The sequence below is a fragment of the Pleuronectes platessa genome, chromosome 6 (genome assembly GCF_947347685.1).
Source record: "Pleuronectes platessa chromosome 6, fPlePla1.1, whole genome shotgun sequence".
NCBI lineage: Eukaryota > Metazoa > Chordata > Actinopteri > Pleuronectiformes > Pleuronectidae > Pleuronectes > Pleuronectes platessa.
In genome coordinates, this window is record NC_070631.1 from 17,314,689 (window position 1) to 17,341,795 (window position 27,107).

Below are 27,107 nucleotides of genomic sequence, written 5' to 3' on the forward strand. Positions count from 1 at the left end.
TTCAACTTAAACAAGAATTTGAAATGAGTCATAACAGCTTAAATGTTATAATGCAAAACAGGAACATGTCCAACTGTGAAAACTTGTTTCAATATGTTTTTATTACTGGAGGATGTTGTGAAAAAGGTGATAAAACTGCAACATGACTATATCCAGTTCTATCAAGCACTTTGCAGATCAAAAGAAAAGAAAGAATACAAAAAACAGATTGCTATTTTTGGTAGTGGTGTTTGTGCCAAAGTAAAAACCTGCACAGTGGTAGATAAAAGTTTTGAAACAAATGTCTGCAGCCGTCCGTCTGTCTGAGGAATTACTCCGTGGAATAAGGAAGTGAAGCATCATCACATTGGTGCCACATCCTCATGCAGTCTGTCACATCACCTCCACAAGGTAGTGCAAAGTTCAGAGGAAGAAACCAAACAAAACCTTCTCCAAATTCCACTAAAACAATCCAACAAAAGAAAGAAAGAAAGAAAAAACAACTGCACCCACTCTGCATTTACACAAACAGAAGAAGTCATAAATTAAGAAAGTTACAGAGTTCAGAAAACACGTGGAGCTTCCAGGTCATTAAAAGTCAGTGGTTTTTAGGAAAATAAATAAAAGTCGACATTGTGACCATCAAAGATCCAGTCATCATTTGCATACTGTACATTTAGCATGAAAAAAAACCCAAAAGTGATGCCTTCCATTAATAACTTGTTAAATAATAAAGACAACAAACAAAATACAACAAAATGTATTTAAATAATCAGAGAAACACCTTTTCTGTAATGGTCATTTTCATGTGGGTGAAGCTGGAACATTGATGAGTATGGAACAATTAGTGGACCCTTAATAACAGGAAGTGGTTCTTGCCTGTAAGTGTACGGACGTATTTTGTCTGTTAATACAAAGTTGTTGTGGTGCTTCTTTGAGGAAGAGAATGAATTACTGTAATAGTTAATATCCAGATGTGAAAACACATGAGCCAGTGGTCTGTCCATCTTGGTCTAGAACTACTGTGAGAAAAAAATGGCTCAAAAGTAGAAGAGATAATAATATATTAATTCATTTCAATTTATTATTACACCATTGTACACGTGTTTCTCCATTCCTGAAGTCTGGGTCTGAAGCCAGTCCTGGGCTCGTGATCACTCCACAGCTCCTGCCATGAACTGAACCTCAGTTCTCCTTCTGATCCGGTAAACAAAACATTTATAGTCCAGCTGATACAAATGCTTCTTTAGCAACACGCCTGCAGGTAAATCAAATGAAAAGTAGCAAAGCAGCACAAAGAGACACTTCATATTTGTCTCAGAACTGAAGACTCCTTCTCTGAAATACAGTTGCCATTGCTAACTGTACAGACTAATACAGTACAAAAGATCCAAAAACATGCATTACAAATGTATCCCTTGACCACAAACTCTTTCATTCTGTGTTATTGTAGCATGACACATTTACCTGATACTCATGCATGTGTATGCAGAACATGTTTCATTCATATAGTCAGTAAATGTTGAGATGGCAGATGACAGCGCACCACATAAAAACACATGGTTAGTTCACTGAACACAAAAACAGGTTCCTATGCTGAGTATGTCAATAAACTATGTTCTTCATGTTTAATCCACTGAAGCTGTAGCAGCGGATCGGTTCGTCTTCAGCTTAGTTCAATATTAAAATAAAAAAACATGGCTGGGGATGGAATACTGGTTAAGATTGTATGTAATGTGTTGTAATGGATTGGACCAATTTTGCCATAAATCCAGGATTTTTTTGTTTCTCAGTTCCATAGCAGAATAGTGGAGCGGAGGTACATGCTCTCTGAGCGCCCTCCAGTTCCCTCAGAGACCAGAAGATGTGCATGACAGAATGGCTCCAGCCGTCCAAAAGTCTGCAACAATATTTAAAGCACAAATTGTTCACTGATAATAATAATCATAAAATATGGTTTTTATTTTCTCTTTTAAAAACTTTGTACATGTCAGCTTGATAGAAAGCACTGTAAAAACGAACTAATCATTTTAAATTGTTAAGTAGTAATTTAAATTCAGGAAACATTGTATTTTTTTTGTTTTTTTTTAAAAATGGGATTCGTTTTTTTAATAAAATAACTATAGAAATAGTAGGTCAAGTACTTGTACATATGCAGGCAAAAATGTTGTATAATCAAATAAATAATTTATTGTATATATTGTTTCTCCCTTTTAAGTTTGCCAAGGAAAGACCCACAATAAAGATGCAGAATAACCACTTTACCAGTTGTGTTGCTTTATATACTTTCAATATTACTGTTTTTTTTAATTTAATGTAGGACATATTTACCTTCTGTAGGGAATCCGGGGGTTAAACTTCAGTTGATTTTACGATTATAATTTCTTCACTCTGAAATGCAAGATAACAAACACAAAGATGTGCTATTAAAATACCTGTGACTATGATTTAGGGGAAAGTGAATACAATTCAACATTATTATGTTTAAGACTCAATCGTTTTTTATTAGTGATGCTATCAGCTTGGAATGACCAGTTCATATCTATATAGAGAGCGGATCTTCCACTGGGTCATGTTGCACCCCCATGTTTCTACAGTTGTCCAGATCAGATAAATTGGCTCTAGAGAGGACAGGACCCTTCACGATATTACTTTAACTAATGTCCTCCTACTACCGGCTTGGAAGAGGCAGATAGCGTATAAGATATTCAGTTGGTTGCAATAAATCCCACACACTTGTCCTTTAATTCATTCATGAGCAAGTTTTGAAAACTTTAAGACATAATAACAGAGCCTCATGTGATAGAGACCATAGCCATCAGCTTGTACATATATTAATTTACTAGATTTCATTATCATAGATTCAGTTGTACCTGGGGATTAGCTAGATGCTGAGGTTTGGGTGGGACACCCGGTTTCTTTCTGATGATCACCGGTGAGCTGTTTCTCCTCACGCTAGGCGTCCGACTCAGCGGTAGGCAGAGCTTTGAATTCTGGGACATGAACGAGGAGGAGGAGTTTTCAACTGCCTCTCCACCAATGGCAGACAGGCAGCTGGGGTCCGAGCTGCTCAAGAAATTGATGTTTTCCCCAGATGACTCGGTGCTGTCCACTAACACAGAAACACAAACACTTTGAGAAACAGAAAAGGCTGAAGTTTGTGCTTTTTAAAAAAAAGAATGACACAATGTATCCAATTTGATCAGTTCAAGTTCCATAACATCGTCGAGTGGGAGTGCATGTCTTTCTGTTTGCAGGTGTCATTCTTGTTGTTACCACTAGAGTGTGCCAAAGAATTAGCACATCTACATTGACTTTACAAATACCGTCTCATATTTGAATTTCAAATGATGTTCATTGAAACATTAATGGATTCTGAAAGACTACAACAGCCAACAGACCCCTCTGTCCTCCAAAAACTATTTTTAAGACTGCAAAAATAACTCACATAGAGGATGATGAGTTTTCCACTGCTCACAGTTACGATGAAGATGCTGCTGAAGATGCTGATGGTTGAGTTCATTGTCAGTCACTGCCTCAGGGAAGGAGCAGACGGCCGGACCGGTGTCCAATCCCTGCGACTGGTTTCCGGGATATCCAGCAGGGGGCAGCGAGCCCCGGCCAGAGGAGGAAGACGATTGGCTGAGGTTGGTGGAGGCCGTGCTGCCAGAGCCAATTGAGTGTGGCCGTGGATAGTCTACGCCCCTGTGAGAACAACACGCCACAGGGACTGACGACACACATAGATAATGATGCGCTGGGTCAGTGAGCAATGAGGACACAAGCATGACTTGCAGTTACTTCACAAATACACTTGTTAAATGTAGCGTCTTTGTTAGCCAGTTTGAAAAATACTTTTGAAATTTTGAATTATAATCCGTCAAAAGGTAATTCAATTAAAAGAATGAGAATCAGCCTTCATAGTGGCTCAGTGAGGCTAAATGCTAATGTCATCATGCTAACATGCTCTGCTGACAATGACAATCATAGACTGTAAATAAAGATGGACGACGTGGCAGCTCCTGGTGGCTGGCTGCAGTATAGGTCACAAGCTCCGTTTAATAATTTTTTCTCAAAGATGGTTCCTGTCATGTTAGCTAGTTGTTATCACACTGACATGTTCAACTGCTCATTTTACAACCAAATTTGGTTTAATTAGTTATTTGATGCTTTCAATACAGGGTGTAGTGTCATGACTGACAGCTAAGTCTGACTCGAGATTGGTCGACCTTGTGCATCATCGTGACCACACTACGTCAGCTTCATGCCCAAAGTGCTACTGCACGGATGCCCAGCTTGGTAGCTTTTGTATCCTCGATACTTCTGGACAGTGGGAGGAAGTGAAGATGTGTCGTCCATCTTTATATACAGTCTATGACAATGCTAATCTGCAGATTTGAGCCGATGTTGCTGCCGTGTTCACCATTTTAGTTAAGCATGTGAGCATGCTAACATTTGCAAAAGATCACAAAACAAAGTACAGCTGAGGCTGATGGGAATCAAGAAATCAAATTTTGACCTGAGTATGTAAGTCCAAGATGAAATGACTTTTCATCTTGGACCAAGGAGGCAGAAAATCTAAGATTGATCTGAAGAGTAAAATGATGTGTGTTTAGCTCCTTACTTCTCCCAGGCAGGCCACAGCTGACGGCTCGGTCACAAATCGCAGCATCGCTGGGTTTAATGTCCATGAAATGTTTGCTGGCCATTCCCATAAACACCCTCTCCTGTATACGAAGCTCTGGAACATTAAGTATATTCACAATATGTTTTCTAGATCTACAAAGCACTGCTAAATGAAAGAAAATATACAGTATAGTGTTGTTTTAACAACCTCTGCTATGAGTGGCCTGATCCCACAGGATCCTCTCCAGATCGGTGGTCCAGGCTTTCTTCACCTCCATGCTGGAGGATTTCAGGGTGTAGGTGTCCTCGCTCTTCCTTCTGCGGAACCAGATCTCAAAACACAGGTCGCTCACACCAGAGTTATGGGTCATCCCAATGTCGCTCGTCTGGAGGAGAAAACACAACGATACCTTTAAATGCTGGAAGCTTCAAATGTTCGACTGGAAGGTGTAACTCAGAACTATGAGAAGTAAATATGTCAAAACATCGAGGTTGAGTATCGAGGCTTTCTATGTGCTGACCTTGAATGACTGCTTGTAGACATACACATCATTGCCGATATCTGTCCTCTTGGTCTTGCTGAAGAGGACGAGATGTTCAAACAGAAAGATGCGGCGGACACATTTCTTCTTCCTAAAGAAAACTGTGAACTCATCCTGACGAATCAGCTGGCCCTGCTCTTTCAAATTCACCTGAGAGAACAGAGGAGAGCAGCCGCAGAGCAGAAAAGAAAAGACGGTTAACTTCATTTAACTTCTGTATATTAACAATGTCTGATCTAACTTTGTAGTATCTTACATCACAGTCCTGGATGGCATCCATTGTGAGCAAATCGTTGCCGTGACGCATCTGAAATCGAACCAGGTCAGCAGCAGCCTGGATCTCAGACCTCTCCCGCTCCCTCTCGCTGCTCGTCAGATCAGGCACAGACACACCCTGGCCACAGACGCTTTGTGCGCACACAGAAGATTCGAGAAGTGTGTCCTGGAGCATGTCCTTTGGTCTGTATGAGCCGGCCAGAGACAACATGTCCTGAAGCAGGAGGCTGTACTTGCTGATCCTCTGGATGGGCCTCAGCAGGTAGGATGAAAGATCCATCATGTCCCCCAGCTCCTGCTGCTTCCTCTGTGGGGGGAAACAAAGTGGACTGCAAAGCTGAGAAGATGAAGCATGGAGCTAATGCTTTCACAGGGTCAGAAACTGTTCAACAAACAGACTGACTCCAGGTGACTGAAATGGAACATGTGAAGTTGCAGGTGGCCATGAACTGTTTATAAAGATGGACGACATGACAGCTCCCCAAAAAAGTGAAGCCAAGTCCTCTTGATCACCCCCTGGTGGCTAATCGCCATATAGGTTATAAACCCTGCCTCCTCCGTGGTAAAAGATGGGAGAACCAAACTAAAAAGTCTAAAAAACAAAAAAAATATCAAATACGATATCTGTCGTTTTTGTTGTGGACTGTTGTGGGCTTGAACAAGATTAGAAAATGTTAGTGTCATATTTCACTTTGTGTAAAGATGTGTAAAGGCATGTACAATGATTTCTGCCATAATCCCACAATGCAATGCATCAATTTCTAAATGAAAGTTTTTCTAAAACTTGGGAAAGATGGAGAGGAGAAGGAATACTAAACTAATGTTGTTGCTGCGTTAAGAGAGAGACAGGATGTAAAATCGGACCTTGAAGATGTCGTGGCGTCGGTGCAGGATGAGGGCGTCGGACTGAGGTTTGTTCTTGCTGTACAGAGCGTACAGGCCAAAGCTCTCACTCTGTGGACACAAGCAACGTCAGAAATATAAGAGAAAACATTCTGATTTATCACGTATTCATGTGCTATAAAATGGATTCATTGACCTTCATTGACATTATGAGACTAATCTTGTTACTGTACGAGTTTATTTCTTGTTTCCTCACATAACAAAAAGTATTATTAAACTACATTTTCATATTAATAACAAATATATACAACATACACAGTTAATGTGATGATAGTTGCACAGTGACTACTCACATGTCTGAGAAAGCAGCGGGCCACCATGGCCGGCTCCCTCTGGCAGGCCTCCAGCTCCGGCAGGAAGTAGTGGCTGTGGAAGTTGTAAAGCTTCTCCAGGTTCCCGAAGATGACGCCTCGCTTGCCCCTGAGGTCCTGGGGGATGTCAGGTCTGTCCAGCAGGGGGAGGTAGTGGGTCAGGATGTAGCTGAGCGATCGTACGTACTCCCTCTCCGTGACCACCAGCTCCTCCAAGACACGCCTCAGCCTCCTGATGACACAACACAGATCAATTCAACTTTAAACACAGACAATAACCTTATCTACATTACAGCATTTCAATATGATACCTAATGAAATAGTTATTAGCGAGTAGAATTAATCCAGACTAGGAAGTTTTTTAATTTAAAATCTTTTTCCCTGTCCTTGTTGAAACTTATTGATTAGTTAGATCGGCATAAGCTTTTTGTCTTCTGAAACATTGATGGAAGAAGATTGATAAATTAATAACGTGAACATTTTTAACTTACTGTTAGTTTCTCCGTGTTCTCCTGCTATCTGGTCCTGGGACAATTTTAGAATTAGTTGCAGGAGATAAGGTCTTTATGTTTCTGAGTTGAATAATGCCTAAAAAGTGTTTTCACAAAATCTTATGTCAAAGTGAAGATGACCTTTGACCTTTTGGATATGAAACATCAACCTTTTATAATTTTATCCCATGAAACATTTTTGTAATGAGCACATTCATTTTTGAAGTTTTATTACAGTGACCGTCACCTTTGTCCTCTTTCCACCGAAAGTATAAGTTCCTATTCCACACCAAGTGAAGTGATATATACTGAGTAATGCAGCATTATCAACAAACTGTCCCTTTTCTCTCTACATCCACTGTGATAGTAAAGAAACATGCTGAACATGGATGGATTACGAGACGACAGGTCCCTAGGCACACAAATAGAGGGATCTTATTGCACAGTATGTGACTCCTCTGCTCTCGTATAAGGGTTTTAAAAATGTTCATATTTTTCTTTGAGGAAAGGAATTGATTTCATGTTAAGATTTTGTAAAGTTTTAACTCAAAACCCGTCGACAACTTCACTTGTCATCGATTCATCTTGTATTCTTTTGGTTGGGGAATTTTGACTGACTCTTTTCCCAAAAAAATCCAAGAGCAGAGGAGCTGAAGCAGACAAAAAATCTAAGGAGAAGCAGTATATATATTTGAGTGCGAGCGCAGGGTTTTGAGTGAAAACATTAGGAAATCTGTACGTGAAAAGAGCCGGAAAACCCCCCCTGATCTTAACCTAAATTAAGTGCAAAGCTGTGCTAAAGTAAACAGGACAACACTTGGATTAGTGAAGCCTCTTCTCACTGTTGACTGAGCATGTTCACTTTGCAGAGAGACACGTCTCAATGTTAGAAACACCTTTAAGCTACAGGATAGTGCATCATGGGCCTGTTAGATAATCCATCCATGTTGCTGAATTAAAAAAGAGAAGCAAAGAGATACCTGGAGCACGTCACTGTCAGCTTAGAGACAGAAAAGAGTGCATGGAATCTCATTAAGACTCAACAACATTAAAGATGTGAAAATATATCATTGAATTTCTCAACAAAATATCATTTTCAATTCAGATTTTTCATATATTTAAAACTATGTTCTTCCAGAGGAGATGTTATGAACTTACAGAGCATTGCTGGCACTCTCCTGAGGTTTGGCCAAATAAAAGGCCCCCTCATATCTGCCCCCTATGGGCAGGCTGGAGTGTTTGGAGCATGAAGACCCATCACCACCTGCAGCCCCCCGCTCGCTCAGACAGGAGTCCTCTGAGCAGAAGCTGCCGTGGCGGGAGATCTGGAACTTCTGAGCCTCCTTGAGAATCCGACAAGACGGCTGACCGTGGTGGGAGCAGGACGATGGCGGTCGGACTCCCTGCTCTGGAGGAGTGGAGGACCCTGTCGCCGCCGCCCCCGTGGAGCCCGAGTCTTGGCTCACCGACCTCGTTTTGAGGCCTCGCGCCCATGGAAACCACTGGCAGCCGACGGTGTGGGACTGGGACAGGGCGGCAGCATCCCGCTCTCTCCTCGTTCTGCTTGTCTGTCTCCTCCTCGCCTCTCTCTCTGGTCTCCTTCCTGGTCTATTAGAATATTAAGTGCTGAGTCAGGAAACAAGTGCTGCAGCAAGAAATTGATTCACGATAAAAGGAGATCAAGGCTCCTCACCCCTGTTTGAATGAAATACTCACGTGAATTCATCACGTGAGATGAGTCCACTCACCAATGAGTTTTATTACCTGTGAGGTGACTGGGGAGGGACCTTTGACCCCTGGCTGGTTCCAGCATCACTGGGATCGTCAGGTTTGACGATGTCACAGCCGGCTACATTGGTCGAATTAGTGCCGTTGCTGCCCATGATCGTCTTTCTCTTCCCTAAATCCACCGCCCCGGATACGATGCCCTCCCACTGTGGGTGCCGAGGCCCGGGGGTCGATTGCACCACCAGATTCTGTCCACCGGGGGACGTCGTCTGAATATTAGTGCTCACCACATCTACATAGCGACACTCATAACTGCTGCTCGACTCTGGGTTTTGGTGGTGCAGTTCATCCACACTCTGCATCCTCTCCTGAAGCTGCTGCATGGCCTCTTGACACCTGAACCAGGCTACGTTCCACACCCGCATCCCCCTGGTGCCCTGGAGGGCGCTGGCCTGAGTCTTCACCTCCTGAAACCTCTCCGGGCTGAACTGGAGAAACCGCTCTTGAAAAGTCTGAAGAATTGAGCTGTCGTTGCCTGACAGTGAAGCACTGGTGGTTTTACCGTCTTGTTGGTTTTGTTGAGAGTTTGTTTGACTCAGGTCCAGGTAATCAATGCATTCGCCTGCCAGAGCTGCTGCCTGTGTGCAAGAGAGGTTCTCTTTTAATACACAAAAAACAAAACTGACTTTTCTTTGTTTTTATAAAGCTACCGGCTCAAATGTTGATGTAGCAGTAACATTGTTCATATGCTGAAACTACAAGAAGTGTAGAGTGAAACAGATGTAATGGTTTCCTGTTGATTGATATTTGCATGAGAACAAGGGAAAGTCTCATTCATGTGTTACTCACACGGAATCTCTGGTAACTAAGTATATTTATTTCAAGATATTTGTATTTCTCTTAAGAGCTTTAAATGTTATGTTAATTATGATGTTATATGAAAATGCAAATGACATTTTCTGAAGCTTTTCCTGTCAGCCCCCCTAGTAAAATGTGTAGTAAATGTCTGAGTGAATACAAATCTCTCAGGCTATAAAAAGGAGGTGACATAAAAGACAAAGATGTCAACTTGGAAAGGCAAGGCTCCAGAGTTTCTGAACACAGATTTTATACAAACCTGCTCACAAAAATCACACACGTTGACCATGATCTGCAGCTCTCTGCCGCAGGCCTCGGCCCTGCACAGGAACTCCTCCAGGCCTGACTTGAAGGAGCAGACAAAAGTCCTGAATGTCTCCGTCTCTGGGTAGTAGTGGCCGCTCTGCTGCAGCCGCTCGGCCTCGGACACTAGTGACATGGCGTGGTGCCTTCGGTCCTGGGGAGGGAGAGGAGAGACATTCAGAGCAGACAGACAAACGGCAATGACACAAACACAGACACATGCAGAGACGCACATTTGCCTCGATAAGGAAACCAGTGAAGCTGTTGAGGATCTGCTCCATTCTGTCCCCAGAGTCCTCCACTGACTCAGCCTCCAGCAGGTGGCGCTCTCCTTCTACATGAAACCAATGATGCATCTGCAGGGACAGAAAGATGCAAAGTAATATTTGGTAAGTAAACATGTTCATACTGAAGGATGTGTCATACTTCTTATGTGTTTTATTTAGTTATTTTACTATATACAATCTTTTACTTTGTATAAAATCATAAATTTGGATGAATTATGAATGAACATGAATTGAATAGGTCTTCTATGGATGTAAACTGTTTAAAGTTGCTTTATTCGAATATTAGAGTAAAGTCATTATAACTAGTTCTTTATCACAAGCTTCAAGTAGTGGCACAGGAACAAAAATTTAAGCAAACCTAAATAATCAAGAGTCCAAAAAAAGGAAATGAATAATGTATAATTTTAACATAATATATAATAAGTAGTGGTGGTTGTCTCCCTCACATTAGACAACCACCACCTCTATAGTCAGATAACATTTGCTATAGCGGGATGTAAAAGATCTGTGGATGCATTTGATGGTCAGTTAGTTTCACGTGCAGTACCTGGGTGAAGTGTCCCTCCAACTCCCGGAGCTGCAGCAGGTACTCCAGGTGTTCCAGGGACACGTTGGACCTCAGCACCAGGACGTGAGCCTGCTCCTCCATGTGGTTGTACAGACTCGTCACAGAGTCTACTGCATCACTGCGTGAAGGGAAAGACAGATCAGGGCTAAAAGTTGGAAGTTTGGACAGCATTGTCCCATTATTTAGTCATTCAGCAGTTGTATTTATATTATACCTCATGCTGTTTCCTACTTTGTCGAACTGTATTATTGTTTTTCAGTCATTAAATAATGTAGCAATAAATATTGCAATATACTTATGTTCTCCATTAAATTGCAGTCTCGGATAAAATCACAGTTTCATAGAATAAATAGTTGCATACTTGTTATTTTGTTATTTAACTGGAAGACAATCACTGGCTGAGAGAAATCTTCCGTGCAACATATATTATTAAAACTAATTTTTTTAAGTTTTAGATTTGACTTCTCTTTAGAGTCATATGTGATGTGGACCATGTCATGTTTTGGTGGTAAACTTGAATTTTACAGTTTGCATGTGTAGTGTCTGGTATTATCAGAAATAGTTTCTCGCTCAGAGCCTTATTTTAGAGCAGAAAGATTGATGAATCACGAGGAGTAACAGGCCACACGAACAGTTAAACCCACATCAGACTGCAGACCATGTAATTACAGCAGGTAAGATCCTCTGTTTACCTGAGGTCTTCACAGTGAGGGTATTTGAGGTCACTCTCCCTTCTCAGCCTCGCCAAGATGGCCCCACCCTCCCTCTGCAGGCCGACCAATCTGCTGTCCTCCAGTACGTCCCTCATCAGAGTCCTCTGGTCCATCATGCACTGCTGCACAGTCTGTTAGACAAAAATTAATCTAAACATCAGCACATGATGCAGTGACTCCTTTTTAAATGATCCTGAATGCTTTTCCTTCAGTGGAACCAGTGGAAACTGATGCACAAAATGTAGAATATGAAGTTCCGACAGCTTAGGGGTCTCTCAGTTAAAACAATAACATAAGACATAGTTTGAGGATGTTGTGAAGCAGTGTGGGATCATGGGAGTTATTATCTTAACCACCATTGCCAATGAAAATCTACCTGACGCGACTCAGGTGGAAAACATGTTCACAGATGAGGTGATGAATTCACGTTTACTCAAGTTTCGCAGCAAACAGCAGGAACTGTTTTTCCAATAGAGTGACCAAAGTAAACAGTGGAAGAAAAACTGCAGACTGGCGAACTGACTACAAGCTTGTTTTTCCTTAGTCATACGTCAAGTTCTAGCAGAGACAGGCAAAGCCACAGGTAATGCGGATATGATGCAGTTCATAGGCAAACAAAATGTAATGTCCCATTACCTTCAGTAAAATTGGGAATTTCTCTGTGCTTAATTATTGATGGAAACATTTTGGATAACGTAAGTTCACATGTCAACCAAGTATATAACAGGTCTAGTTGATTTTAGACATTTTAAGGAAGAATTATATCTTTAAAGTACCTGCACAGTGTCTGTCCTCTGGGGCTCCTCTACCTTACTGATGGCATTCAGAAGCAGGCAGGAGGCTTCGTGAAGATCAGAAACAAATGGGAAAAGTTTCTAGGGGATGAAAGACGTGAACAGGGATTAATATGCGAGTGGTGAAAAGAGTCAACTCGTACCCCACCTGATTAAAGAGGAGGAGCAGGGAACAGGTAATGTACTGTTCTGAGGTGACCCTCTCACCTGGTGCAGCTCTATCCAGTCACAGTGGCTGTGAGACAGTGTGCCGTCCAGACGGGAGCTCAGCTGACTCCCCTCCACCAGCTTCAGCAAGGCTTTCATCGAGGTCACCATGTCCGTCTGCTCAAGGTGACAAACGTCAGAGAAACACCAGCACAGAGATTTACAAGGATGACACTCAGTGGAAGCAAACTATCAGTTCCACAAACGTACTTCATCAAGATCCATACAACCCCTGATGGGGATCTGCACCCAAATTTAAGGATTCTTCACTGACCCATACCACATCATGGATGTTTCATGGAAATCAGTTCCAAACAAACAATCAAACCAACCAACAGACAGACAGGAGTGAAAACATTACCTCCTTGCTCCCCAGTGCCAAAGTCTGAATCATTATTTTTATTGGTTATTCAATCTTTATAATTGAAACCATAAGTCTAACGAGAAACCAAGGTTATATTTAAAAGAACAGACATTAAAAAGATATGACTTTAAATGGTATTAATACATTTTGCAAAGAAAAGTCTCTAAAAACTAAATGACTCATGGCATTTAATCCAATACTTGTAATTAAATTGAACTTCAAACTCACTCAAACGTTTATATAGTTATATTTTCACTAGTTACTGCCAGAAACAACCAAAACTAGAAATACACTTTGAACAGAGACAATAATGAAGCTTATTCTGATTTAAAGTGAACTAGACAGAGGTGATTCTCAATATGCAGTGTTTTAAAATAAATGTTGTGATGGGTGGAAGAGCTCACCTGGACACCGGGACATCTCTCAGGCCGGAGACGGCTGTCCTTGTCCACCAGCATCACCAAACTGTTCAGTACCAGTGGACTCTGCTCCTGCATCAGTTTAATACTTAGTAGTCCCAATCAACCACAATCTTACATATTTAAATTTGGGTTGCACACATGTATTTATCATATAAATTAAAATAGAAAACCAGAATCAATTCATTAAATTAAAATGGATATTAATGCTAGAAAATTGTATCACAGCTATATATTCTGTCATTCAAATCAACATCACATTGCATATAATTATTCAATAATATTGTATAATACAAAATATTATATTGTATTTTGATTACAAATACACAAAGTGTTTCTATCATTACATGTTTTGACAAACTGGTGAACGTGAACAAATCTGATCTGCTTGAAAGCAAAAATGTGTGAGCTTCTTACCTGAAGCGTCATCAAGGCCTTGTAGAGCTGTGGCTGAGGGTTTGTCTTCCTCGCATCAAATATAAGAGTCATCCCAGCTTCTCTGATTTCCCTCCTACATACAGAGAGACAAAATAAAATGACTACCCTGTAGTTGTATACCATCACTAACCAGTGAAGTTTTAAAATACATACACTTTTTCTCCAGGCTCAAATGAGGTCACTGTGACCTTTGAGCACTGGAAATCAGTTTATCTTGGAATCATCATATTTTGACAATGTCTAAAAGTAAAATAATTGATTGATCATGATTCTCTATGAGATGTCATTATCCAGAGGATAATTTTGGAAGGTCACTCTGACTTTTGACCTTCAACCACCAAATTCTAATTAGTTCAAGCTTGAGTCTAAGTGAACATTTGTACCCAATTTGAAGATATTTCCATAAGGCACTCTTGAGATATAGTGTTCACAATATAATTTTTTTTGGGGGGACAGGCAACCCCAAAACACAATGCCTCTGGCCACTAGGTGTCGCCAGGTGTGGAGGCATTGAAAGATAAATTAGAGCTGAACAGATAAGGCCCTTCAGTTTGCATATAAATATACAGTTGTTTTGTAATCTTTAACTGGATCAATGAGATCTGAGTCTGATTTGCTTCTTTCTTTCTTCATTGATCTACTGGCATATGAACGAGGAGTACAGGTTACCTGATGATCAAGTGGAAGTAGAGCAGCATGTGGAAGATCTCCTGGCTTGTTACAGCTGATCTCCAACCTGGGTGCTCTCCATAGAGCTCAACTATCGCCCGGCCTGTCCTGTCTCTGCCGCCTGCAGGGGTTAAAGAGAGAGAGGGGGGAGAGGTCAGGAACGGCTCAAATCCCTCTTTGTGAGGGTTTTCACCAAACACCTGATATATCTCAAAAAGGAGAAGAGAAGAGAAATAAATGTAGTTTATCAATTTCTTGCCTTGAAAGCACCTGGTTTATTTAACTTCTCCCTCCCAACCACCTCTTCCATAGTCATATATGAGTATTTACTGTAGACTTCCCTCCAATCATATCGACAGGTTAATAGATGCAATCCGCCATCATATACAAAAACTAAATGGGCTCCATATTACAGTGTGGATACCCAACCAGAGCCCGCCGGGACCTGACAGGCTGTGCTGGGCTCTAGCTAAAAGTTTAAATTATATTTGGGTTCAAAACAGGTCGACCACGTGGCTGGACTGATTTGTTACACTGCCCATCCGAATTCACGTCAGGCTTGTTTGGTATTGGGAGTCAAGATAACACATACTGTCATGAGACCTGGACCTTTTGGGAGCTTTATTCATCAGTTGAATATATAGATAGATAGATAGATAGATAGATAGATAGATAGATAGATAGATTACTCTATTCATCCCCGAAGGGAAATTAAGTCGATGAATAAATGAATGAATGAATAAATGAACCTTGTTCTAAATTCAGTAGATATTTTTGTATAATCAGCATCTTTCTGCACTCATTTAGTCTATTAGTGTTTCACAGTATTTAACTATATACATATTTATCATTTCATCTTATTTTCCTCAGTTTTCATTTTAATCATTGTAAAGAACTACTGTATGTGGCTTGTCAACAGCTGCCCAACCAGCTATGTGTATTATAATGCCTATTGTGGTAGTTGATGTATTTAACAGCATCTCTAACCTACCTGTGAGTGATGCTACTCCCAGATAGAGGGGGTGGGCTCTGGGGTCTGGGGATCCCAGGGGAAGGTGGTTGGGTCTGGGTCGAGCAGAGGCATGCTGGGAGATCTTCTGTGTCTCTGCTGCTGGAGGTGCATCTGTCTGAGACGGGTTCTCCCTCTGATGACAGTGTCTGCTGGTTAATGATGTGCTGCTGGGCTGAGCACCATCTGAAGAGAGAGGAGGCTTAATCTGAAACTGAGCACGAATGAAAAGAGCAAGCTCATGTAAAATGTAATGAGAACAACATCACTCTACCTGGAATGACCATCTTCCTCCTGTTGATCTTGGGTGACACAAGCCCAAAGGCTGTGCTGTTTTTACATTTGACAACATGCAGCTGGGGAACCTCTGCACAGGAGTTTTTATTTTCTCTTCTCCTGACATTTTGACCTTCAATGATGACAAGTTCACACTTCTCCGAGGTGTCCACCACGGCTGTGGAGAGGGACGAACACCTTCCATCTGAGGTGGATTCTCGTCTGTTTTGTGACGCTGTGAGAGGCTTTGTGACGTTTGGACTCATCCCAGAGGAACTGGTTCTGTTTCTTAATCTTTCACAAGGCTTGAGGGTCAGGCTCGTCCCTGACATTTCACCTGGACCACACTGCAATCCATGGTGTTTGGCAGAGGTCACGTGTGACTGTTGAGGATCCTTTGATTCGGACAAGTTTTCATCGTTGATCCTCGCTCCAGTTGCTAAAGGTTTCCCGTTCATCGGTTTGGCAGTGTGTGTGTTCCCTGTTTCCCTGAATGGCGTGGCGTTTTTTCCGGCCGGCTGCTCTGTTACCCCACCATATTTTAAAGGATTGGTGCACCTGTACTCTATTAGGGGGGCTGTGCTAGAATCTTCTGGTTTCCAATATGGAACAGTGTTTTTTTCTCCCGACTCTTTACAGATGGCTCCACCGACAGATGAGGGAGGCTGGTTTTGGATCCCAGGATCACACCATATTCCTCGTACATTGCACCATGGATCCTCTGTTTCAGTCCCTGGTGGCATCTGTCTGGCGTCACACTGTGATAAATCACCATCCTCCTCCACCACAGCTAACATATTCCCCCTCTCTCTCTCCTGTCCAAAGGTGACAGGGTTTTCTATAGCAGCCTGGTAGGAGTCCCTGTATCGGCACCTCAGCTCCTGAGTTCGGGAGACCTGTCCGCCTTGTCTCCTCTTCATGCACGGAGTACAGGGTTTCTCTGAGAAGCGGAGGGTGCGGACACACTGAGAGGGTTCCAGGGAGTCAGGGTGGGAATGGTGGGGAGCAGATGGAGGTCCTGTTTCTGCGGCCATGTTCGGCGTCAGTGATACAGGAGCTTCTGATCTAGAAGGACTGTGCGTTTGAGGTTTTGTAGGTATCTGCACCCAAGGTTGTGAACGCGCCTGAGGTTGTGAGGTCTGTGGGTTTGGCTGCCTCTGTGTTTGCCTGAAAGACTCCATCTGTGCATGTGGTTGCATTTGTCCACGTCCTTGTGGAAATCTTTGCATTTGTGCTTCGACTTGTGTGCGAGGTTGCATTTTTACATCTAACTTCTGTTGCTCTTGTGTCACCGACTGAGCTTTTGAAAAAAGCATAGTTGCCTGCAGAATATCAATATATTCCCCCTCTGCAGCAGCTTGGCCTGCTGGCCCCCCTCTGCTTGTATCTTTATGTTTATCTTGTCCTTTATTTTCACAGACAATCAGACTCTTATCTGCAGCTTTGTGTGTATTTGTACCTGAAGCAGCACTTGTTTTTGCCGCTGTGTCTGAACCTGACCCAGTAAAGCGGCTGTCCCATGTATTTGGGGAAACCCAGCCAATAGGCTTGTGCTCTGTTTCAGCTTCTTTCACTTTGACAACTCTAGATGACGAGGCAGCAGTGGAATCCACCCGGCAGAGAGACACAGCGATGCCGTGCTTCCCTGGACATATTCTTGTCTCTACAGAGAAGGCAGCGGGATGTGAGGAAGATGCTGGGATTGAATTTTGAACGTTTACTTTACACTCTTTTGGTGCGGATTTCTTTGCAGGCGAAAGACGAAATGAACGATTCGACGAAGATTTCTCAGAAGAATGAGGAATTGGAGGAGGAAGAGGAGGTGGTAAAGGAGGATATGAAGGAGGAACAGAGGCCATACTACTCCCAGCACACTGTGGTACGTCCACCAAATCAGGCACGGCCACCCGTTCCCATGGTAACCTGACCACGCCCTGCTGGGTGGCAAGCAGGCATCGGCTCAGGGGCGTTCCATGGCGTCCCTGGTTGATCTCCTTTAACCACTCAGAGCTGAATATACAAGGGTAGGAAGTTTCAGGGATCGGGGTCTCCTCAACTACTTCCACTCTAAGCCCCTCCTCTTCCAGGAGGCTGCACACCACGATGCGAGCTGATTGGTTACAATATGGGGCCACTTGTAGGTAAAAGTCACCAGGCAGGAGTATGAGGGGGTTGATGGGAGCAAGGTGGACGACAACTTGGTCACGCAAACAAAGAGGCCAGCCTTCACAGCAGAAGAGTGCATCAGAGTACTGAGCCTAAAAAGACAAGGAAAGGATATGGTCTCAGAAATTTGAAGTATATCAATATATTTTGTCTGTTTTTTATTACATTTTAAGTCCAACAATAAGATCTTTGTTCAGCTTTGTGGTGTATTTATGTCTCTTTAGACTCACACAGTGCACAAGGCAGGAACTTACGCATGCAGCCTGCTGCACAGTGTCTAAGATGTGCTTTGCTGGGACCAGAAAGTCCAGCAGGCAGCGCAGGGCGTCTCCCTGATAACGATGATCAATGATGTGGAAGAGCTGGCTGAGGAGTGTGGGGGCGGTGGCCTCGAAGGGGGGGTACAGCACCGACAGCAGGTTCTGGATCGAGTCCTCCAGAGAATCAAAGTTCTGGAAACACAGGAAAGAGAAAAAAGAGGCATCAGGAATTCATTGCTCATCAGTTTTAAGGTAGATGAGCAATAGTCAGTAATTACGTCTAGGGCTGAGCGACAAAACAATATCAATAACTACTGCAATTTAATTTTCATTAACAGCAATATAATAAGAGTTCACAACACAATCATAATCACTCAGATTTGTTAAATGTTTTGGATTTTTATCAAGTGTTTGTCATTCTCTGCTCCAAAAAAGTTCTTCAGTAAGGAGCAAAAGTCAGTTTTGAGGCTTAAGAGAAATAGTCTTCTTTCAGAACAGGATTATGCAAAAACTATTGAACTGATTTCCAGGAAATTTGGTGGACGGATGGGACATCGGTACATTACACTCAGCACAGATCCAGATAAGGAAGCAGACCTAGGATTTTTAGTTTTAATGGAGAAAAGGCGTCTCTGATATTTTCACAGATTTCCCACAGAATAAAAGGTGAAAATAAATCAGGTTTGGTTAAAGAATTGATGGTGTGCCATTTAATGAGAATGTTGGGCCTTGGTGTTAACGGTATGTGCCATTCTGTTTTCTCCTCTACATATAAATGATGTCTTTATAATTTTTACCACAGATCTCAACACAATCCATTTCGTTAAATCCACTGTTATGTAAGGCAATGCTTAACAACAAGTGACTAAGTGAGTCACTTTCATTTGACTCACGTCCTACAGTAAATTACAGAGGCCTTGTCCTCAACCTCGAACTGCTGAGAGAATAGCTTCGCAGACACAATCAATCCGTGCTCATCATTAAACATATAGTCCGCCCGCCTGACAGCAAACATCCAAGTAAACAAAGTGTGTGATGGCTGGTCTCAAGGCTAGCTAGCCTCCCGGTTTATGGTTTCACATTCCCTTTGACCTGAACTCATGGCCCGCTACCCACTTTTAGGCCCGGCTTTATTTAGCCCACCAAAGGCCACAGCAACAGGCCTCAGGGGTTAATGTATATTCATGCGCAGAGACTCTGCTAGGGAGATATATGGCAGCAGGAAGGTTGATGTGTGAATGTCAACGCATAGTATGAATGTCGTTTCCCTTCATTCCCAGGTGCAGTGTGTGTTGTATGACATTACACCCATGTCCGTGTCAGAGGAAAGAGGCAGTGAAGCCACATGGAAATGCTCCGAGGTTCAAGAGTCGTTCATTTATTCCTTTTCAAATAGGACAATGGTATCGATCTTTCCTAAAATTCTCGAAACTGTGAATTAACTTTTTCTAGTATCCAGTTCATATTTAAAAAAAGTTAAAATCGCCTTTTTATCTTCCACTCAGGTTTTGTTTGGATAAATCATTCCGCATGTTCCCAGCTCTATGGACAAAGAAAGACAAACATGGACATGGCCGATGGAAACAGAGAGGGGGGTACTCCATGTATTGTGTCCCATCAGACCGAAAACTGGCAGACGGCCTCTACAGCCGTGTGATCTGTCGTTCATCTCCTCCTCTGCACATTTGGTAGGAGGAGCACAGCACTCTCTGTCTTCAACAGGCCTTAAGATGTGCAGGATTGTCACTGCATGATATGACTTTATATTCTGTCCCATGGTTACGGGTTTCTTAAGTATGTCCCACAGCCTGTTCTCTCTCTTTTTGTCTCTTAATCAACAATGCTCATCACCACCCTCTCCGTCTTATCTTGTTACATTATCATCTTAAAACGCTGGACCCAGAGCCAGCATGCCGCCCCCACAGTGACTCAGAGGTCTGTGGTCAGTCCTGCCACACCCTGCTGCTGGGACCAAACACAGCGATGGTCATGTGATAACATGGAGCAGGAGGAAGAAGAGGAGGAGGAGGAGGAGAAGGAGGAGGAGGATGATTGCAGGCTCAAACCACTGAATGAATAATAGGCACATTCCACTCACAGCTCATATACCTTAAAATGATTTTGGTAAAGTGCAGTTTGAAAGCAGCAGAAATGTAAATTGACGTGACCTTGAAGCTCGGGTTAGTCAAGCTGGAAAAGGTCACAGATACATCCCCCCCCTCCCGTCAGCCCTCGTGTCAAAGCTACGCTAAGTGTACGTCTCTCAGGTCATACAGTGAGAGCACGGCAGGGTCTGCACGGGCAGGCGGGTCAGTTAGTGACAGTCAGGTATGCCGACCAATCATTTAAATTGGTCCATACAACAGCTGCAAAGACAAAGGGGTCAGCAACCTTGTAATTGATCACCCATGTTGGGTTCTACCATGGTAGCCAAGGTTAATGCTGGGTGCTGTCTCCTGGAAGGGGGTCATGTGATAGCGGCCTGACGCCATTGCCTCCAAACATCTCGTTTCTGCTTGTAGACTGAAACGCTGCCCCGGAGTTTTCAAACTCAAACGGGGTTAGTAATGTGGATGTGGCCGAAGAGGGAAACTGTCTGTTGGCAGCAGTGATGCAAACACAATGACTAAACACAGAGAGGCTCGAAGCTCACAAATATGAGAGTGAAATCTTAATTTGATTATCTCTGCTGATATGAGTCACTGGCAAGCAGCACTGGTCACTGCTCACACAAATAGATTTAAATGCAGACTTGAAAATGTAACACTGTGAAACCATTAATGCCTTGTTATGTGTGTATAAGTGTATTTTAATAATGTGTTTATTTGAGGCTCTATTTCCGGTATGCTGTGTACGAGGGGGTCGTATATGGAGCCGTCCCTCGGCCCCGGGCGACATACTGCTGCTGCAGATTCACACGGCTCTATATAAACACCAGGATCTCTCTCCCTCAGCCACTGAAATAAATGACGACGCTCACATTGCTGTGGATAAGATGTCCCAGTGTGGGAGCAGAAGACAGTTTGAATATCTCTGTCCAGTGTCATTATGAAACAGAAATAGTCTTTGTACATTCCTAATGTCGAGCAGCTTCCTGCCCGGACAGGAACCAAATATTTTACAATGAAAAAAAAAGAAATCATGGTGACTCAGTACATTCCTGTGGGGACATCTATCCCCTTATAAAGTTTCTCTTAAACTGCAACTTTTTTTAAGTTACGTTTTATTTCATTATATCTGGTAACGAATGACAGGGAATCTGGGGAGGGGGTGTAGGGGTGACATGCAGCAGATATCCCCGGCCTGGTTTGAAACAGGGATGGTGGATTACATTACATTCGATTTTAGAACTGTTCATTATTTCAATCCTGGTAATATATGAGAACATTAACAGGTAGTGTTAAGGGGTGAAGAAATGAAAGAATAAAGTAGAAAAGTATTAAAAATGTATTTTGTTCAAAGAATCGCAGTTTTCATTCATGTTCTTACTTCTTATCATTTATATAACTTCTGTACATCCCCTCAGTTTATGAGTCTGAAGAAATATCCTCACAAATATTCCCTCTGTGTAATATTACCTCAACAAAAAGCTTGAGAACTATGTAAAGCTCAACAAGCACCACAGACGTGGTTTGGCCAAACATCAAAGTTTCTCCTGACACTGACACAGCTTCTAAATAAGCATGAAAAGAATCAATTTCCTGTGTTTACATCTGTGCTTTTTCATCAGAGCGGACACGATGCATTTTAAGAATAGTTTCCCCGCTGGCCACACAGAGAAAAGCTGCAGGACAGAAAAGAAAGAAGGAACCCTTTCAACCCAGTTCATTTCATAAAAGTGGAATCAGTGAAGACTTTTCAGAAACCTCTTCTTTATCTTTCTTATGACGCATATAAAGACTTCACTATGTTACAATCTTTATACATGTTTTCAAGATTTGTGTGAGCTCTTGCATAACTTTGACTGTATCATTACCAGGCGACACAACTATGCCGGTGCAGGTGTATAACACAGTAGTAAAGGAAGTGCAGTGTTGAGTGTAAAGTTGCTTACTATTCATTGGTCTAATTTCACCCATGGCAAAAAAAAGGACCTCAGAAGTGATAAATATATGATGATAAATGGGAGTTTCATTAAGACAAACTTGTAAATGTTTTTTGTATTAATATAGTGCTCTTCTACTCTGATGATGACCACTCAAAGCTCTTAACAGAACATTTTTACATTCACACATTCATACAGTGCATCTATTAGCACACTGTTGTTCTATGAGGGGAAATTCGGGGTTCAGCATTTTGCCCAAGGACACTTCGGCATGCAGATGGGGAGGACTGAGGATCGAACTGCCGACCTTCAGGTTGGAGGACGACCGCTCTACCCCTCAGCCACATCCGCCATTATGCTACTGGCCTGTATTTTCAACTTGATTAATATTTACAACACAACCACAAGACATTATTCTGAACAGGTTGTGGCTAACAGGAGAGAAGGTAAGTGATACATGATATAACTTCAAAACAGACTGCTGTCATTTTAAAACTGCATAAATGTATTCCAGTCTGAAAGCTATTGAAACTAAAACTGTGAACTATATTGTCAATTTAAGTTGTATTTTCATAAAATGCTTGTTTTGCAGTGGGTGAGATTTAAACACTTTAAACAACACAACCTCAAAACCAAAACTAAAAGGATTTAATCATGGGGAGAAGTTGTATTTGCAGGGAGGACTCATCACAGCACCACTGGTGTGTCTTCAGCCTGCTGCTCTGTGGAGCTGCTCACTGAAGAACTCTCTGACTGACAACAGCTTCACAAACACAAGACAGAGAAACGCTGACAGTGACAGACCACTTTAACTATATTTGGAATTTGCGGGAAAAGTCAATTGGGCCGTAAACGGATTATAGCGCTGACGCCGAAGTTGTACAAGTGACAAACCACAGAACAATCAATGAAGCACAGCAGAGCCTCACAGCAGGAACATTACACAACATCTGCAGTGATGAAGAGCCGTATTGTTAAAAACAGAGCCCTGAAAAACATGATACTTTCATGGAGAAATCACGTCATTAAAACAAATAAAAAATCCAGCTAAGAACTATATCTGTTAATACCCCAGCTCCCAGAATAAGTCAAAACTACTACAACAGCATTTAAATAACTGAATAACATCACCAGGCAACATCTTTACCCATTTCAAATGACTTCTTATCTTCAATTTACCGTTATTCCCTCCCCCGTCGGTTTGTTTGATAATCCAAGATAGACAGACCTTTATTGTCAGTGTATCAAATACAATGAAATCGGACGGCTGTCCTTGCCAGAGTACATGTGGAAGCAAAAAATCACATAAAGCTGAATAAAAACAAATAAGAAAGATAAAACAAACCCACACTGCATTTTCAATTACATAAAACCTGCTGGCCAGATCAAAGAAGGTTTCAAATTTTTGTGCTGTGGTGATTTATGACATTTTCACCAATTTCCCACAGAAAGGATCTTGATTGAAAAAAAAAAACAGTTCAATTAAGATGTAAATAATAATAAATAATTTACCAATAATTGCTTTTTAAAACACTGAAATCCGCAGTACCTAATAGATACGGTGGTGTTCTACCTTTTGTCCTACAAGCTGCACCTTTCGACTTTAGTGTCACCAAAGCTCAGCCGGTGACGGTCAAGCACCGGCACAAACTAAATGACTCCGTGGCCGGACATAAACATAGGCTGAGCAGAGCAACAGTACATGACCACGGAGGCACAGAGAAGGCCAGACGGTATATTTAGTAGCTTCACAGGGATCAGCAAATTGGAGCTTGCGGGAGGCAAACACTAATCATGACGGCCTCGATCACTCGGATGGTTTGAGGGTGGCTGTAAAGTGGCAGTCAGGAGGCAGCGAGGTCGATGGTTAAGTCATTAAAACCACGTCAGGGAATTATGAATGAGCCGGGACTCTATGCACATATTTAACTCCTCTTGAGAGAGTTGACGCTTCAGTGCTGCGAGTGTGTGTGTGTACGAGGTGTGTTATTATATCGCAGCGTGGCTGGGCTTTCACTGACACAAACATCCTATCTGTATTTAGCCCACAGCTGCACTTAACAGTAACTAACACCAGCAGAATGATCAGAAATGTCACATTATTATTTCTGTTTCTATAACTGTTCTTTATGAGCAACAAAGTATTAAACAAATCAGATTTAGCTAATTTGTGTTAGACCTCCTCATGTATAAGCAATATATCGATATACTGAACTTCGGTCATATTCCAAACAACAACTAATTTAATTGCGATAATTATTCATATTATTTTATTACCCAGCACCAAGATGAACCACACAAAGTCGAGCTAATCAGACGCTGAAATGCATAACGTCAAATCTCTTAAATCTCTCCCACTGAATCCTGAAACTGTGCAGCCACATACTAATGCCTAAAGTGATAGGAAATCTTCATGAAATGTTGAGTACCTTCATATGATGTGCGGCTCTGCAAACTGAAGCTCATTATAAAACCCTTGAGATTTCAACACTTTGAAAAGTTGCCTCAGATCCACATCAGCTCTTTCAGCACTTTGACTCCAAGTTACTGTAACTGAAAAAGTCTCTGAGTTTCATGAGAAATGTTGCTGTGTGCTCTGACTGCAGATGCTGCCCAGGCAAAGCAGCATACAGTAGATACACTAGCAGCCTAAGGGGGGGGGGGGGGGGGGGGGTGGTTTGTATTTTTGCAGACTGAGCTGTTGAGACATTTTCCCCATTGAGTCACCGGGAAGGGACAAGACGTCTTTCTGCTGCGAGAGAAAAGATGCTCTGTGTAACCTGGTCAACACAGGAACAAATACCCAAACATTGAGGTCACTCTCAAAGCACGAATAGTCGGGTTAACAGCCTCTGGTCTCAACGACATGGTAAATTAGCAGGAAACAGGTCGGGGGGAAACAGACTCATAAATAAATACACACACACACACGTACGACGCCGGAAGCACGCAAAACGCAGTGTGTGTCTTGGCAAATCAAACCAACAGGAGAGCTGAGCGGGCATTTTCAAAATTCTGCTCCCTACACAACATCCACTGAGACGGTGAGTGCCAAACAAAATGAGCTCTATGTACAAACGGGGCGCGCTCTGTCTCTGCAGCAGAGGTATGTGACAGTAGATTCATTCAGGAGTCACGGGGGCCGAGATTCTCAAAAAGCCCCAAATAAAAGAAAATGTCGACCTCCGCAAATCAGACACACCAGACGGCACTGATTTCAAACATCCCCTCCCTGATGCCGCTTGTGGGACGGTTTCCTAACACCAGATCCACTCTGGCTCCTGAATGACTCACATGCCAGAGAGCCGGGATCCAGGAAGGAGGCAGATACAGTGGCTGGTTTGTGAAATATGCCTCAACGCCCAGTAACCTGAGACCTTCACCTTGAATCACAACACTCCGGCAAAGAGCAGCGGCCAGCGTGAGCTATGGCAGCGATGCTGTATGTTGTACACAGACGGAGCGCGTGCATGTTTTGACATAAAAGGCGACTTGTGAGGACATAACGTATAAATGAGTCCTTGGGACTGTTTAAGAAAAAAGCAGTCTTGTTTGCTGTGTGTTACAGGGAGTTTTTTCATGAGTGTTAAAAAAATCTGATTGTGTATTTTAAGATGTTCAGGGCTGAAAATATAATTTTTTGTGATTTTCCTGAATTCATTTAGTTTATAAAGTGTCAAAAAAATGTGGAAAATACCCATAACATGTCCTAAGAGTGACAGGTTTTATATTAAAGGATTTTGATCTAAACATTTCAGAATGTTGTATCAGCCGATGTTGAAAATGTTTTGCTTGATAAATAGTAATCATGAATCAAATGTATCAAAATTGTAATTAATTGACACATCCATTAATTGACTCTGATATTTTTTAAATGTAGGATTAGAATAAATCTCTTATCCCTGTTCATGACAGGAAACATCCTGATATACTGTGTTGTGAGCTGACCTCCAGCATCTTTTGAGAGCTTTGCTTCATATAAACACAAGTTCTATCCAAAACTGCATGTCAGCAAATGGAATCCTAGCCTGGAGCATACAGTGTCTTGTCACAAGTGTGGAGAAAAGATGTAATCTGACATTAAAGTAAACACGGTTTCAAATTGACATGTATTAGAACCACTTAAAACCACTGAAAAGACCAGATCCTGTGAACGAGAGCAGAGGAGGTGAAAGTGTCTCAGCAGATTGTCACCTTACCATCTTCCTTTCTTCGTGCTCTTATTCCCATTCATCACAAAGGCGGAGGCATCTGACATAATCCAAACAGAGTCACAGTCGTTTACAGAACTGCTGCTCCTCCTGCTCGGCGACCGTTGGACCAAAACCAAATCCATTCTGCCCGGACACTCGTTCACAGCTGAGTGAGTGTGGACAACCTTAAGCCAGCCGGATGAGCATTCGTCAAGTCCTCAGCCGAGCCACACTTAGTCTGTGATGTCTCTTCTTTTCCTCCCTCACTCTCGCCTTCCTCTCTCTGAGCGTTTCTCTGATTTAATGGGCTCTCTCTCTCTCTCTCTTTGCCTTCCGCCTCTATGTTTGCTCTCTCCCTCTCCCAGCACCTCGAGTGCCGGGGCGCTATGTTTGTCTGAGAGGGGCAGTGTGACCGAACATGAGGAGAGGTGAGAGAGGGAGGGAAGGAGGGAGAGGGAGAAAGAGAGAAACAAGCTTCATAGTGACCCTAGTTCATATAAGATGTAAGCATTTACATGACAGGCTTTGTCTCTCCAAATGGAAGTTGAGTCCTCACAATGTTAACGTGTAAAGAGATCTCCTCACAACATGAGTGATATAAGCACAAGCACACACACACGTTATTAACCTACTGTATAATGCTGAAAGGTTACAGGATCCTTGAAACCAACAAGTCAGTGCC

The 27,107-nt window shown here is 42.4% G+C and overlaps 1 protein-coding gene across 1 annotated transcript; it reads right to left on the reverse strand.

Moving 5' to 3' along the window:
* Window positions 1-83: 83 nt before the first annotated feature.
* On the reverse strand, window positions 84-26,804 carry LOC128442045 (uncharacterized). Its single transcript, XM_053424214.1, has 25 exons — window positions 26,432-26,804; window positions 18,182-18,379; window positions 15,760-18,019; window positions 15,468-15,671; window positions 14,477-14,597; window positions 13,787-13,880; window positions 13,355-13,441; window positions 12,587-12,703; window positions 12,362-12,460; window positions 11,565-11,716; window positions 10,852-10,990; window positions 10,251-10,373; window positions 9,974-10,171; window positions 8,893-9,494; window positions 8,287-8,736; window positions 6,620-6,869; window positions 6,288-6,377; window positions 5,404-5,730; window positions 5,127-5,297; window positions 4,814-4,991; window positions 4,604-4,720; window positions 3,428-3,709; window positions 2,853-3,091; window positions 2,311-2,370; window positions 84-1,879 (listed from the first exon to the last, which is right to left on the reverse strand). Exons 1-24 carry the CDS (start codon window positions 26,432-26,434, stop codon window positions 2,332-2,334), a joined length of 6,540 nt encoding a protein of 2,179 aa, XP_053280189.1. The 5' UTR covers window positions 26,435-26,804; the 3' UTR covers window positions 84-1,879; window positions 2,311-2,331.
* Between the last annotated feature and the right edge of the window lie 303 nt (window positions 26,805-27,107).

What these genes read in the sequence shown, in the direction of transcription:
- LOC128442045 (XM_053424214.1), bottom strand. An exon ending in TGGAGGGACACTTCACCCAG is followed by an intron (nt 10,374 to 10,851) that starts GTACTGCACGTG and finishes CTGTCCCTGCAG; the next exon opens with ATGCATCATTGGTTTCATGT. An exon ending in GAAAACTCATCATCCTCTAT is followed by an intron (nt 3,092 to 3,427) that starts GTGAGTTATTTT and finishes TTTCTGTGTTAG; the next exon opens with TGGACAGCACCGAGTCATCT.